Source organism: Pan paniscus, chromosome 3, assembly GCF_029289425.2.
Source record: "Pan paniscus chromosome 3, NHGRI_mPanPan1-v2.0_pri, whole genome shotgun sequence".
Lineage (NCBI taxonomy): Eukaryota > Metazoa > Chordata > Mammalia > Primates > Hominidae > Pan > Pan paniscus.
In genome coordinates, this window is record NC_073252.2 from 49,186,922 (window position 1) to 49,203,522 (window position 16,601).

Consider the following 16,601-nt stretch of genomic DNA (forward strand, 5'->3'; position numbering starts at 1 on the left):
AATGCCTGCAATAGAATTCCCTTCACTTTCTTCCTTTCCTCCTAGAGATACAACCTCAGTTCTGTGCCTTTTCCTTATCTTGAATAGCAATGCTGGCTGTGAGGGAATTCTCTTCTCTTTCCTTTATTTCTAGTTGTTTAGAGGACTGGGATCTACAGGTGGTTCAGTGCTCAGTATGAGGCCAAAAAGAATCCAGCTGCAAGAAGGGCACCCTGCAAAGGCAGGAGGCTAGGTGGCCAGGCACACACTGCAATCTCACTTTCCCCACTATAGGAGAAATCATGTACTAAGGCAAGCTTCTCAGTGTTAAACTAAGATTGTTTTGGGGAAGAACCCACATGGATAAAGTAAAATTTCATCTTTTTTAAATTTTAATTTAATTTAATTTAATTTAATTTTATTTTTTGAGATGGAGTCTCGCTCTGTCACTTAGCCTGGAGTACGGTGGTGTGATCTTGGTGCACTGCAACCTCCGCCTCCTGGGTTCAAGTGATTCTCCTGCCTCAGCCTCCCGAGTAGCTGAGACTACAGGCACCCACCACCACATCTGGCTAATTTTTTTTTAGTAGAGATGGAATTTCACCATATTGGCCAGGCTGGTCTCAAATTCCTGACCTTGTGATCTGCTTGCCTCGGCCTCCCAAAGTGCTGGGATTACAGGTATGAGCCACTACACCTGGATGATTATATTTCTTAACTGCATTCTGAATTTCTCCTCAAAATATTTTGATACTAATACTGTTGTTATATTGACATTTTTTTTTTTTGTGGAGAAATAAAAGCTATGGCTTTCTACTTTGCTGTCTTGCTGACATTCCCCCATCTTCTCTCAAAGCAATAATTCTTATTTAAATGAACTCATTTCATGTATTTATACAAAAGGCATTCAAGAAGACTTCCTAATTTGGAGGTGTTTTCATGAACTTCAAGCCATTTCCATCCTCTCTTCCCTCCTTCCTTTCTTGTTTGAATAGATTCTCTCCCCCCTTTCTCCCCGCTTCCCTCCTCCTGTTTCTCCTTTCTTTCCTCATTTCTTTTTCCCATTCTTCATTTTTTAATGTTCATTTTCTGAACTTTCTTGACAGTGCATCACAGTCAAAGGACTTTGGTACTCAGTTTATCCTGGAATTTAAACAATAGAATCCCAAAGGTCTGACTTTGTAGACCTCCAAATGCATGAATGATAGTAAAGACAGATTATAGGAAATAATAAGAAGGTATGTAGGCATTCTGACTGACTTGACTTTTCATGCTTGGACTCATTTATCACTTTATTTATTTGAATATAAGAAATGGAGGAAAAGGTTGAATTCTGTGTTATGACTAGAGAAGCCGAACAACTTTAATAAGTGCCATTAACCCATTTCATTAAATTTTGGCACAGTGGTGCATACACATGTTACCAGATTGTAAAGTATGTTCATTAATTAAAATTACACATCTTGCGGGCTTATCTGCTTCACTCACACTCTTCAAAAATAATATGTAAAAAATAAATAAAAATTAAACATAAATTTCGATTGAAAGTAAAAATGCCGAGTGTTAAAAACAAATGAAAATACAGAGATGAGATTTTTAGATCCAAGTAACCAACAAGTTAACATTATACTGTCACTTCTACAGCTAAATTAACATGTAATTCTTCTAATGTGTAATGGTCAGGCAATCAAAGAATAGATAAATATACGGCATGCTGGAATGTTAAAAAAAATTGGACTAGGGATTAGGAGACCTAAGATCTAGTCCCATTTTTGTTACATCTACCCTGTTGTCCATAAGCAAGCTAATTATTTCTCTCTTCATTTGTGGGGTTTATACTTAAGCATCTCTAGATTTTAGATTTCCAATTATCACTAGACTTCTAGGGCTACTGAAGTTGCTAATGTTGGACCACTGCACAAATTCTTCCTGAAATATACTGATTTACATGTACTCCAAGAATAGGAACTGATATTTCCTGATGCCCCAGAGGGCGAAATGTGTCCCCTGAAGCATCATTTACCTTAGTGATTTTATTGTGTGGTGCCCATGGAAATGTTATCTAAAGAATAATGATCATGGTGCATCCTTATTTCTTTTATTTACCCAAATGATACAGTCATCATAAGAGCTGAGATAGGGAAGCTATAGGACAGTAGAGATATTTATTTAATGTCCTCAAGTTTCTTTTTGCCACATAAAATAAAAGTAAGTTTTCCATGGAAATAATGGGTTTGAAAATTTGTGACATGACCTGACAAACTACCTCTGATAAGACAATATCTCAAGGAAAATGATTCTGAGTTCTAGACAATAAACAATTTAATTTTGGTGCATAGCTTATTTCTACATTGAAAGTTGTGTACAATTCCTGCAAGCTCCACTTACAGCTTTAACTCTACTTAAATTCTGTTTTCACAAGTACTATCCTTTCTTCTAATTTAGAAAATTAGATGAAAATAACTCTGGAAAGCAAAGTTAATTTGCTACTAATATACTTTCTTGTAAAATGTAAATTTTAAAGAAAAAAAGAGAAAAACAAGTAGGCTTATATAAAGACACAAAAGTTAGTTCATACTCGTTTAGGTACTAAATTTTGTTAAAAAAGGAAAATATATCTTTTTAGAGGAATGATATAGCAAGTCTTCTTTAACCAACAGGTCAAACTGAGCATCACTGATAATGAGACAACTTGACATTAGGTACTTCCTGATATGATGCAATATGTAATGGAGAAGTTCTTGTCTAAAAGAAATATTTATACTGAACAAAATGAAGCCTTTAGAGTTATCTCCCAGTATAAAGAAAATACAGAGATAAGAGAAATGAGTCAGATATTACCACAAGGAAACAATCAGACAAGTTCAGGATATGGAACAATCTAAAAGACAAGGGTCCTGTGTTTTTAAAACGTCAATGTCATCACAAAGAAAAGAATATTTGGCTGGGAAGTATGGAGAGAGGTGCTCTTTTACAGAAAAGGACAGTAAAGAGACACAAGCAATGTAATTTTTATACATTGAATGATGATTCACACAAGTAGCTATAATACATTTTGGACATACTTAAGAAAATTTAAATATGAGCTAAACATTAGATGACAGTAGAAAATAATTATGAATTTTTTTATCTAGAATAATGGTGATGTTATGTAGGAGGATGTCCTTATACTCACGAGACGCAAGATGAAATATTTTAAGGTGAAATCTGTAAGCTACTTTCAAATAGTACAAACATAGACACAAATAAACACACACCAAAATACCAAAAGAGAATTGAAGCAAGTTTGGAAAAATGTTAACAATTGTTTTGTCTAGGTTGTGAGTATATTAGCCTTCATTGTACTATTCTTTGAACTTTTCCAAAACTTAAAAAAAATTAATAATAAAAAGTTGGAAAAGTTGCACAAAAATTTGAATGTATTTAATGTCACTCAACTGTACACTTTAAATGGTTAAACTGAAATTTTATGTTGTGTATTTTTGACCAAAAATTTTAAAAAGTTGGAAAAAATCTTATGTAAAGAGTAATCCTGTCTTAACCACAGTCAGTGTCAATAAACTAGAGGTTCTGTGAGATCTCTAATTATTCACTTAAGGTTTATCCAGAGACACAATCTTCAAGGAAACACATTCTAGACAACTAAAGAAACTACCAAGTGATTGCTCTGGGATTCTGACTTTTTCTTTTAAAGCAATGGACCAAACTGTGCATGAATAATTTCTATCATTAGATGACACAGACAGATACTCTAGTAAGGATTCAGTAGGAATTGTTAGTCCTAGTTTATGGGTTACATGCACAGTATATGGCTTTTGGGATCTCTGCTCCATTTCTGAATTTTCCATGAGAGACAGTACTTAATATTTAGCTTGGAATAAAGAGAAGCTAAAATGAGTTAAGTATTGGAAAATTAAATTTATCTGTAAAAGAATTCCAAGTAGATATTACAAAATTTTTTTGAACCACAGTTCAGAGGATATGAGTAGATTCTAAAAGTATCCTGGGACATAACTGAGGTTCAACAAGTCAGGGCCAATGTTTCCCTAAAGACTTTTAGGCTGAAACCACAATTACAGGTCACTTTTAATTCTGTTCAGAGCTCTTCCACACACAAAGCTGTGGGGACACTATAATTCTTACTCACAGTGACTGAAAATGAAAGCCTGGTTAAGCACAAAGGGGTGTTTTCTGCCAAGCTGAATGAAAGAAGGAAGTGGCAAGGGTGGGTACAGGATGGCCAAAATTTCCTAGTCTTAACTGTGGACAGCAGGATTGCTTAAAGTTCTGAAAAATATTCCTAAATTAGGTCTTGTCACATGAGACACACTTCTGACAAAAAAAAATATGACCTGGGAAGGATTGGGATATGGATTTGAGGTCAAAAGTGACATCTTTACATGTCAAAGTCTTAAATGGAATAATGTACTGAATAAAAAAAAATAATGGCAGTGATCTCTGTTTGGTCCTGGATTTCTGGTTGTACATATGTATGTGTCTGTATATAACTTTGGTTAAGCCAGCTAACACTTTAATGATACAGGTTTTTTAAGTGTTAAAATGTGAAAAAGGTCTTGTATTAGTCCATTATTATATTGCTATAAGGAAACACCCAAGACTGGGAAGTTTATAAAGAAAAGAGGTTTAATTGACTTACAGTTCCACATGGCTGGGGAGGCCTCAGGAAACTTACAATCATGGCAGAAGGCACCTCTTCCCAGGAAAGCAGGAGAGAGAATGAGTGCCAGCAGGGGAAATGCCAGTTGCTTATAAAACCATCAGATCTTGTGAGAAGTCACTCACTATCCTGAGAACAGTATGGAGAAAACTGCCCCCATGATTCAATTACCTTCCATCAGGTCCCTCCCGTGATATGGGGATTATACGGATTACAATTCAAGATGAGATTTGGGTGGTGATACAGCCAAACCATATCAGGTCCCTAACCTATAAGGTTGTTGTAAAGAGAAAATGAAATATTATATATAATATAATATTTGTAAATGTAATATATAATATTTATATATAATATGTAATATATAAATTATTTAGTACAGTGCTTTAGTTATTAATTAGTACTATGCACATTAAGTGCTCAGTTAACATCATCATTGTTTTTAAATCATCATCATAATCATCTCAGACTCTGATGCAGTTCAACCTTGTAACCACAGTATGGAACAACCTGAGGGAGACCAAGGGCTGAAATTAACTCACTCATAGTGGGTGAGCAAAGAATATCATAACTAAGCTAACAGAAAATATGACCTCTAGAATCTAAGATAGCAGTTTAAACCAGAAGTCACAAACTCAAATGCCTAAAAGAAGCTAGCAGGTACTATGCATGAGTAACTCAAGGGTGATGGTGGTATCAATATATGTGGTTAGTGAAGTCTGTGTTAATCTAGTAAAAATATGCCCCATCTGAGGAAGTAGCTGCAGTTTAATTCTAGATGATGGTTGAGATGAGAGATCTTATAAGTTTAAAGAAAATTTCAAGTCCAAGATATTTTGTGGGAAATATTTTGTTTCTGAAACATTGACACAATTTTACATACAATTGTGCAGGCCAAATAAAAATTTCTGCAGGCAGATCTGGTCCAATGACTAATTGGTGATCTCTGGTTTCTGGCTTTTTACATCATACCTATCTAAGATTAGTACTGGTTCTAAAGATTGGGGTGAGATTGAGCCTCTGGGTTGGGGACAAGTAGACCAGAAGAGTGTTGCTTAATGGAGATATAATACGATATGAGCCAGCAATGTGAACCACAGATGTATTTTTGAATTTTCTAGTAGTCACATTAAAAACAAATAAAAAGAAATAGGTAAAATTATTTTAATAATGTATTTTAACTCAAAATATCTATCACATTATTATTTTAACATGAAATAATAATTACTAATAAGACATTTTGTATTTTTATGAGAAGTCTTCAGAATCAAGTGTGCATTTTACACTCACAGTACATCTTAATTCAAGGTTAACCATACATCAAGTACTCAGTGGCCATATGCATGTAGTAGCTACCCTAGTAGAGAGCACCAGTCCAGGGCATGCTTCTCAAAATTTAATATTGCTATGGTTTGAATGTGTCCCCTTCAAAATTTATGTTAAAACTGGTGTATTAAGTGGTAGGGCTTTTGGAAAGTGATTAAGTCATGATACTTCTGCCTCAGAAATGGATTAGTGCCTTATAAAGAAACTGGAGGGAACTAGTTTAAGCCCTTTTCTGGCACCATCTTGGAAGCAGAAAGGAGGCCTCACCAAATGGCAATTCTGCCAGCACCTTGGTCTTGGACTTTCCAGCCTCCAAAACCATGATAAATAAATTTCTATTGTCTATAAATTACACAGTCTGTGGTATTTTGTTACAGCAGCACAAACTAAGATAAATAAGCATATGGAAATATTGAGGATCATGTTAATATACTGATTCTAACTCAGTGGTTGGAAGAGAGCCTGAGATGCTTCACTGTGGGTTCATGGACTATACTTTGCGTATCAAGGAGCTAGGTAGTTGTGGCAAGTCTCCTTTAGTTAGTAGGTTTTCGCTCAAAGTATTTCCCCCTCTTTCAAATTCAGTGAATATCTGCTGAAAAGACTAAACTAATATTCTAATGAACAATCACCATATTCGAATTTGGAAAAGCATTAATAACTTTAAAAATAGGCAATATTTTAATACTATTTGTAGAAACCCTGGGTTCATTTACTGCTTTATTTTTTCCTTTTTAAACTTGAGAATCAGCCAATATGTTACCAGAATGCTTTCATAAGAATGCACTTAAGCACAGGATAAGTGTGTATAATTCTAACTTCAGGGGCTTGGAACGTTAAACATTTTAATAAAACAGACAATGGGACTTCAAGGGAAATTTGACAATAATACCTTTCAAAGCTTTAGTATTTAAGGTCATTTTCTGGTCAAGGGTATGAATATTTCATGGAAGCTCTAAAAAGAAACACAAAGAAAAGTTTTTCATTTCCTCTTGATTATCCTATCTGAGGGATGGGTAGAGCTCTATAGGCAAGCCTTAGATCTTTGTTCGACACATGCATAAACATGGAAATGTATGCAAATATATGCGGAGCTTATAAATGATTCTACATGGTACAGTTGTCCTTGGGATATAAAAGCTTAAACCAGGAATAGTGTTCTAGAGGTGAACAGTGAATTAGAATGCTGAAGAACTTGTCCTGTCTCATCAGTGTTTCACTTATGAACTTTAGTAAGTGGTTTACTCTTTATCTTTTCCTCTCTCTGATGGTAAGAATAATGCTTGTCATGCCCATATCAATAGGGAAGTGTGAAGGAACTTGAAACTGTAACCTGCTATCCACTTAAAATTACAAGTGTGTCAAAAAGAAAGCACTGAATCTTAAAGACATAGTTAAGATGGAAGCTGAATTGAAAAGATTGCCAGTTTGGTCAGGGCCCTTTCTACTGCTACATTTCATAATAGTAGCAGCTGTCTATTGACATTTATATTTTCCACAGTAAAAATGCAAGACCAGATTCTAATCATAGCCACAAAATGTTTGTCTCTGCATAGAATAAAAGAACATGCTAAAAGGTAAGGATATAGAGACTTTATGAAATATTTAATTTTAAATTTTGGCTTTAGTTCTGAATCAAACTAAGTATGGAACTTCATATACCTAAGGGACTTTTTCCCCTAATAACAACTGCCTAACTACCATATTCTATATTAATACTGGGCAGTTAAAGATATAAAATCAAAAGCAAAACTATAATATCCTATAAGACAGTATATTTATGACTTCCAAAAAGGATGGGGTTTATTAAACAAAATACAAAAGCACAAACTGCAGAGGTAAAGTTTAAAATGCATTAAGATGACTATCAGAACTTCTGATTTCTGACCACCAAAATCAATGAAAAAAAAAGAAGAAGAACTACACACAGAGAGATGATATTTTGAAATACACATAAGAGGCAAAGGATTAATCAATATCCAAAAATAAATAAAACGAATCTTATAATTTGCAAGAAAAAGAATAGCTCACTTGAAATAACAGGGAAAAATCTTAATAGGTACTTCACAGAAAGAAAATCTGAACAGCCAATAAAAGATACCCAATCTAATAAATAATCAAGTAAATAAAAATGAAAACCACATTGAGAGATCATTTATAACTCACTACAGTGGGAAAGAACAGTTTGTTAATATCTTGTGTTGGTGAGGATGAGGGGTAACCAGATCACTTATACAGTATTTCTCATGGATACAAAATGATACAACTACTCTGAAAAATAATTTGGTATAATCTCTACACTCTTTTGTGTTTCTGGCTTCAAATTTTCTATAAATGAAAAAAAATATTTATTTTGTATTTCTGCATGAATTTATTTCAAGGTAACCAAATAAGTGATAAGGAAAAGTTTTTCTCTATAGAAGAATTCAAGTTAAAAAATTCAGGATAAATAATATAATTATAGATTCACCATTATTCAACCCTTAGTAAAAACATTTAGGTAGCTTTCAATAATAGATGCTAACACCATTGGGTGAAATTTTATGGAAAATCTTGTAATGAAGTAATTAGACTGACACCACCTGAACCTACTGATTGAGCTCAGGAGATCTAAAATTGGGGCAATAGTCAGTACAGAGCATCACATATTAAAATTTCTTACTTAGAAAAAAATTATACTGCATTTAATCAAATCAGTTTATAGGGAATAGAGGAACATAGATAGTAGAATAAACAGCACGATTTTACTGGATCAGTAAAATCAAGAATGTGAGACATTTGAGGACAATGTTTATCAGGACCTGGTTTCTCCAACAAATCAATAGCGTAGAAGATAAAAAGAATGAGGGGGACTGTTGTAAAAAAAAAAAAAAAAGCATGCAAGAGGTCAAGATATAGTAAGACAAAACACAAAATCACTTGAATTTTGACTGGTCAAACAAACTATAAAAAATAAATTAGACAGTCAATTAAATGTTATTAAGGGTGAAAATGAAATGTGAACTAGGTATTAGATGACATTAAGGAAAGTATTTTGTTAGGTATGATAATGCCAAGATGTTTTCTTTAAAAATGATATCAGATAAAGATCCATGCTGAAGTGTTTGCAGGTGAAATGAGATATCTTAAATTTGCTTTAACAAAACAAAGCTGCTAAGATAATAGAATTCAGTGTTTTTAATAAATTATTAGTTATAAAGGTGGTGATAAAAAACAAGAGGTCTAGGATAACATCTGGATTTTGCCTTTGGTTTCAAGGGTGATGCCATTTGCCAAGACAGGTGACACAGAAGCAATAGCAGGCTTCAGGAATTAAAATGACTTTAATTTTGAACATAAGTTTTAAGAATCATAAAGGACTCAATTGAGTTTGGAAACCATAAGTTATTAGCACAGCAATCCACAGTTTTGTGAAATTTCCTAAAATTTCCTTCAGCAGTACCCAGTGGGGTAGCTACAAGTGCAGTGGAAAAAATATCTGGATCGATCGACTTTGGAATGTTAGTAGGTCAGATACAACCAAAAATCAAAAAGACATGGGCAATGGGCATTACTGCAAGAGAGAAGTTAAATGAAATGTTATCCTAGGTAGGATAGGAAAGAGCTAAGTCCATTACAGTGGAGATGGGAGTCAGGCTCGGTGGCTGACGCCTGTAATCCCAGCACTTTGGGAGGCTGAGGCCGGTGGATCACCTGAGGTCAGGAGTTTGAGACCAGCTTGACCAATATGGTGGAACCCTGTCTCTACTAAAAATACAAAAAGTATCCAGACGTGGTGGTATGTGCCTGTAGTCCCAGCTACATGGGAGGCTGAGACAAGAGAATGGCTTGTACCCGGGAGGTGGAAGTAGCAGTGATCCAAGATTGCACCATTGCACTCCAGCCTGGGCGACAGAGCGAGACTCCATCTCAAAAACAAACAAATCAAAAAAAGGTGATGGATAAGGAAGTCTTCAGATAATATCAGTAAGGGTGGATAGAGGATAACAGGCATCTCAGAGGAGGTAGGTATTGTTATAATCATCAAATAATGATCTGAATACAGCAGTGGAGAGTTAAAGCATAATGCTGCTACTTAATTTTGGGGTTCTATAGTTAAGTAAGAGGGAATAAAAAGTTTTAGCTTGCATGCTATTTAGAAGGGAGTAGAAGAACCCATCTGTGAATAGATTGGCAGTGTAGGGTAGATGCTAGGTGATAGATAAGGGTTCTAGAATAAAAGGCAAGCATTGGTAGTAAAAAGAATGATGGGTGTTAAGGAATGGGTGTCCCAGAATAGGACAGAGATGAGAGAAATGAGGGTGAGCTGATCAGGGGCCAGCACTTTGGCTGGTGACCAAAGAAAAGTGGAGGAAAACATGTTAGATGAGCAGCTCTTGAGGCTTCTGGACAGACCAAGTCCCAAGTGCTGCAAAAGCCTCATGAGGTTAACAAAATTTAGGCACTACTTATCATTGAAAAGGAATATCACTGGGAATTTACTTATCTTGTCTCTGAAGAATCCTTTTTCTCAGGCTGTTAAAGGAAAAACAATGCATCTATGCTTATTCCTTATTTTAAGATTTAGTTATTTTCATATTAATAATCAGTTATACCACATTCCTGTTATATATACATTAGCATTTTAGGCACAATGTAGACCATAAAATAAAAAGTCTTTGTCCCTGCCTCTAAGGGTGCAATAATTGTATGTAATTTACCTTATATCTGTAGGCCTTGGAAGAAGTCTTTTTTTTCCAGTAAAGTACACTTCAAAATCTTCCGTCTTTAGCCTGTGGGCATAGTCGATGTATCCTGATATCTCTTGCCCATGAGAATTTCTGTCACGAATAAAGATCACGGACTGGTAGCACAGAATAGAGAATAAGACAAAAATATAAAAGAGCTGATTTATTATGGAATGCCATAGGATAGAATGATGTAAAACACTAATATGAGTGACCATAGGAAGCAGGGCTTCTGAAAGAGTGGTTATAACATTGAACAGCTTCTTTTTCCCCACTGCACCTAAAAACACATGTTACTCGCCCAGCACGTGGCTCACGCCTGTAATCCCAGCACTTTGGGAGGCCGAAGCGGGCAGATCACGAGGTGAGGAGATCGAGACCATCCTGGCCAACATGGTGAAACCCCATCTCTACTAAAATACAAAAAATCAGCCGGGCGTGGTGGAGGGCGGCTATAATCCCAGCTACTTGGGAGGCTGAGGCAGGGGAATCGCTCGAACCCAGGAAGCAGAGGTTGCAGTGAGCCAAGAAGGCGCCACTGCACTCCAGCCTGGGTGACAGACCAAGACTCCGTCTCCAAAGAAAAAAAAAAGTACTAACAATATTGCAATATTCCAGTTGAAAAACGAAAAGAACAACGGAGATACAATTAACAATTAGTTGTTATTATGCTGATAGCTTTATCTTGATTGCCTTCTCTGATTGTTTAACACTGAATGCTGAGAATACTGTGCTCAAAAGGATTCTCAAGCAAGTTCTTGGTTAAGGGGAGAAAGTGTTGTGATGGATTAGTTATATATCCTACAGATATGGCAGGAGAAACTAGCATTCTTTGTTATTCCTGGGTGCATTCTTATACAGACTTCAATCCTCAGCCCTTTTCATTTTGCCCACATAACTCCATGTAAATTAGTATCAATTTCTCCATGCTTTTAAGCCACTTATTTCTTAATTTATGCAGCACAAATTATAAACAAACGGTAACTCAGAGACTTCTTGCGACTCACACTACAGACCAATGTCTAGCAAGGCTGCACCTCCTTAAACAAGGACATGAGCTATAATTCTCAATATTTCATAATTTCATATTCATTCCTAAAGGTGCTGGACATCTTTTCACCATCAAGCTTGCTCCCAATGTCAGTTATGTCATATTGGGACACACACACACACACACACACACACACACACACACACAGAGAGAAGCCCCCACCCATGGAATTATATTACAGAAAAAGAAAAATATCCCAAATATCCTCCCCACTGTCTTTAAATGAGAGATGAACCAAACTTATTTCTCCAGCAGAATGGCAGACTAGATATTGTGACTGACCTTCCTACTAAAAACAAATAAAAATTCTGAATAAAATCTAAAACAATAACTTGTAAAATGCATTGATGCCCTGGCAAGGAAAAGAAATATTCAGAGTCCAAAAACTAAGTGAAAGCAGGAACCCAGAGAGGAGAGCAGGGCCTTAAAATAATCTTTGTTCTGAAAGCATTTGCCCAACCTCAGGGAATTCAAGCAAGGTTTCCATGACCTTGTGGGGTGAGGATGCCGGAAACAAATTCTACCCTTTCAGAGACAGAGGCGCATAGAACTTATTGCCTCAACAGAAAGCTGAGAAATCAAAAATGCATGAAGTACTATCTTCAGTGAATCCAGAAAATATAAGAATTATCCAAGAACAGTACGCCAGGGAAAATTCTTTCCAGTGAGCAAAATATAAACATCTTCAGACCAAAACAATAATGAGGGATTTGACTAACATCAGATCATTGCTCAAAGAAATTCTGCAGGATATATTTCAGGCAAAAGGAAGTGATTCTAGCTGTCAAGTCAAAGATAAAGAAAAAATAATAATCAAAGAAAGTTGCAAATATAGAGGTACATAGAAACAAATATTGACTGTATAAAACAACAATAATGGCTTCTTAAATAAAAAGAATAATATGTTTAAAATGTTTGAAATAAACTTGTATGTTTGGAGGGAGTGATTAAAGTGTTGTGATGTTCTGGAATTTTCCAGAATGAGGGCAGATGTATTGATCAATTTTAGAATTTGATACATATGTGTGTATAAATCTAGGATGATTATTAATAAATAAGAAATAGTATATATGACCTTTAAATTATAGTGGGATATATAAAGTTAATCAACCAATTAAATAGAAGGCAATAATGAAAAGGAAAATTATAGAAGAGTTAGGAAAAATAAAATACACAAAATGTAAAGATAGTGCCATGGGTTCAATTGTGTCCTCCCCAAATTCATATGTTGACACCTTGAACTCCAGTACCACAGAGGTGACTGTATTTGAAGACAGAGCCTTTTGAAATGTGAATACATTACAATGAGCTTTTTAGGGTGGGCTCTAATCCAAGCTGATTGTGTAAATGTGGACACACAGAGAGATGCCAGGGTGCATGTGCACAGAGTCAAGACTATGTGAGGACACGGCAAGAAGATGGCCATCTGCAAGGAAAGGGAAAACAGCCCTCCTAAGAAACCAAATCTGCCAACCCCTTCAATTATCTTGGACTTCCAACTTCCAGAACTGTGAGAAAGTAAAATTGTGTTGCTTAAGGCATTGTCTGGGGTATTTTGTAGTGTCAGCCTTAGCAAACTCACACAGATTATAATAAGTTAAAATAATTAAGTATTTGTAATAAGTATAAATAACTAAATGTTTAAGTTAAAAACAAGCTTATTAGAATATATATATGTATCATATATCATGAAACACAATAACACTTAAAGGTTGAAAGTTAAGTGATCAAAAAACATACATACGGGAGAGTTTTTATCCAAAAAGAGCAGTTATCAGTATACTAATATTAGACAAAATGGATTTTCACATAAAAACCATTCCTAGGGATGGAGCTTCACTACATAATGATACAAGGTTAATGTCACAGAAAAACATACAATTCAAAACTTGAGTGAAACTTTAAAAACAAAGTTTCAAGATATTTAAAGCACAAATTGATAGAACTAGAAGAACATATAGGCAATTCATGATCACTTTGATGAATTCACTGCCATTATTTCTAGATTAAGCAGAAAATGAATACATAAAAATTATAAAATTGATGTCGATTTAAAGAACTTGAAAACAAACGTGAAGTCTTGGTGTTTATCATAAGTTAATACCAAAATTTCTTTACACTTCATTGTTCTTGTAAGTAAAATGACTGATAATCTAAAATTATATACATTTGGCCATAATTTCACTATTTTATGTTACTATATATAGCCTTCTTGGGTCAGTTAAATCCCCTTTTCCCTGAAACCTGATTAAATTTATTTCAAATATCACTTCTCCAGCTCTGTGAGAGTTAAATGTCTGCTCTGTGATTTTTGTGAATTCTTGGTTTTCTGATGCTGGAGGACTTTAAGTGAGGTCAAGCGGAGTATAAGTGCGGGTCCCTCTAGAATCGTCATATACAGCCCTGGGCAAGTCACTCAAACTACTCTCAGTGTTTCACTTAGATTTATTAGTTCTGTGCTCTTAAGCACCTTCCTGAAAAATCCAGCAAGTTTCTACCAAAAACAAAGCAAAACAAAAACAAACAAAACAACAGAATCCTGCTTAAACCTGAGCATTTAGCTAGTTTGGCCATTGAGCAGCCTCTTTCTTCATGATTCTCCTTTAAGTATGTAGAGCAACAGAGACTCCCTGCCTGCCTGGAACTGCTTAGCTTACATTCATGTGCTGTCAGGGTCATCTGCCCTGAGCACCCAATTTGTAAACATCATGCAAATACTGTTGTTTATTTTCTCAATTAGAATTCTGGTTATTAATCATTGTATCTATGATTTTTTTAAATTTTCAACCAGAAAATGCCCAATTAAATTTTTTAAACCTAAGCTTCTAAACGCAAAAACGATAATCACCTGTGGCTGTTCTCACACAAACCTGCATAGAACAAATGTAAATTCCCTCATTATGTCTTTCCAAGTATGGTTACATATGTGTAAAACTATAAGAAGATTTGGGAAGATATATATATATATATACTTTAAGTTCTACGGTGCACAAAGTGCAGGTTAGTTACATATGTATACATGTACCATGTTGGTGTGCTGCACCCATTAACTCGTCATTTACCTTAGGTATATCTCCTAATGCTATCCCTCACCCCTCCCCCCACCCCACAACAGGCCCTGGTGTGTGATGTTCCCCACCCTGTGTCCAAGTGTTTTCATTGTTCAATTCCCACCTGTGAGTGAGAACATGTGGTGTTTGGTTTTTTGTCCTTGCCATAGTTTGCTGAGAATGATGGTTTCCAACTTCATCCATGGCCCTACAAAGGACATGAAGTCATCATTTTTTATGGCTGCATAGTATTCCATGGTGTATATGTGCCACAGAATCTACAAAGACTTGGGAAGATTTTTAAGAAGACTTTTTAGTGAAATTTTTAAAAAGTTTGCTAAAATAAAATATTTTTCTAATGAACACAATGCTTTATTAAATTATTTTTGAAATCCGATTGGAATTATTAGTATGTAGTAATTGCTGACAAATTGTCAGGAAATTACAACTAAACATTTAATTTTAGAAATACATCTTTTAAATGGCACAGTTGAGGGTTATAGAGGCAGAAGAAGTGATAACACTGATAATCAGACAGATGTGGTGGCAGATATTAATAGTTGTCAAGAACTTGAGGGTTGGTTGAAATTTCACTGCCTTATTTATATTTTGTGGATTGCCTAAGAATTTGAATGAAGTTAAACTAACAGTCTCAGTTAATTGTGTATTCATTTCAAAATGCATATTTTGCTCCAGAGTTAATAGTAATTATTTCTTTTATGAATACTTGTTATCATTTATTAAGAAGCCACTATATTCCGAGTGAAGTTTTAAAAGCTTCACATTCATTATCTCATTTAATTGTTTCAAACATTTTATAATGGCTAGATAGCATTATTACCCTCATTTTATAAATGTGGGAGATGAAAGCATTGAGAGTTTTGGTAACTCCCAAGGATATGTAGCTAGAGAGGGGAGCATCCAAACTCACACCCAGCTTGGCTTCCCATGATATTCAGGTTCTTATCTACTGCGTGATGGATAGACTTGGATTCAAATGCTGGCTCTGTCACCTACTTACTGTGTGACACTGGTAAGTTAGTAATACATTTTAAGATTTAGTTTCCTCTATAATAAAATGGGCATAATAATACCTAAATTGGTGTGTGAATTAAATAACACTATTTTGCTAAGCCCTTGGTAATGCCTGATACATGGTAAGCACTCAATAAATAATATCTATTGCTTTTGAAAACTTTTGTCATTAATGTTGCTATTGTATTTGTAGCATGTTAAGAGTTTTATAAATTCCTTAGGGGATGTGGAAATGGAATAATCATACCAGAATTCCATTGCCTGGTGTATATAGTTATGTTAGGGTTGCCATACATGGTTCAGTTTCTTTCTTAAGTTTAGTTATTCACAGTTAAAACTTTTTATATAATTTGAAGCTAAAATTGAAACAAACGTTTTAGTTATTTTATATATATACCTATATATGTATATATACATACCTATATATACATACATACATACCTATATATACCTATATATACATATACGTATATATAGGTATATATGTATATATGTGTATATATGTATACATATAGGTATATATATACCTATATAGGTATATATATACATATATACATACACATACACACACATATATACAAGACACACCCAATTGACAATAAAACCACTATTGTGGCATCCAGAATGGGGCAAATAGGTCAAAAGAGCCCCTTGAAGAATTAGGTTTATTTCAGCCTGAGTGTGATGTATTTCAGTAACTGAAAGCTTTGTTATTCAGAGCCCTATAGACTTAAGAATAATTTTAAAATGTTATAAAT

At 34.8% G+C, this 16,601-nt stretch overlaps 1 protein-coding gene across 1 annotated transcript in view; it reads right to left on the minus strand.

Annotated features, from left to right (window-relative positions):
• The window catches only part of FGF5 (fibroblast growth factor 5), a 703,839-nt gene that overhangs the window by 90,282 nt on the left and 596,956 nt on the right, over positions 1-16,601 (minus strand). The window contains exon 5 of the mRNA XM_063603779.1: positions 10,681-10,823. Within this exon, the coding sequence (XP_063459849.1) occupies positions 10,681-10,823 (143 nt within the window). The remainder of the gene's footprint in view (positions 1-10,680; positions 10,824-16,601) is intronic.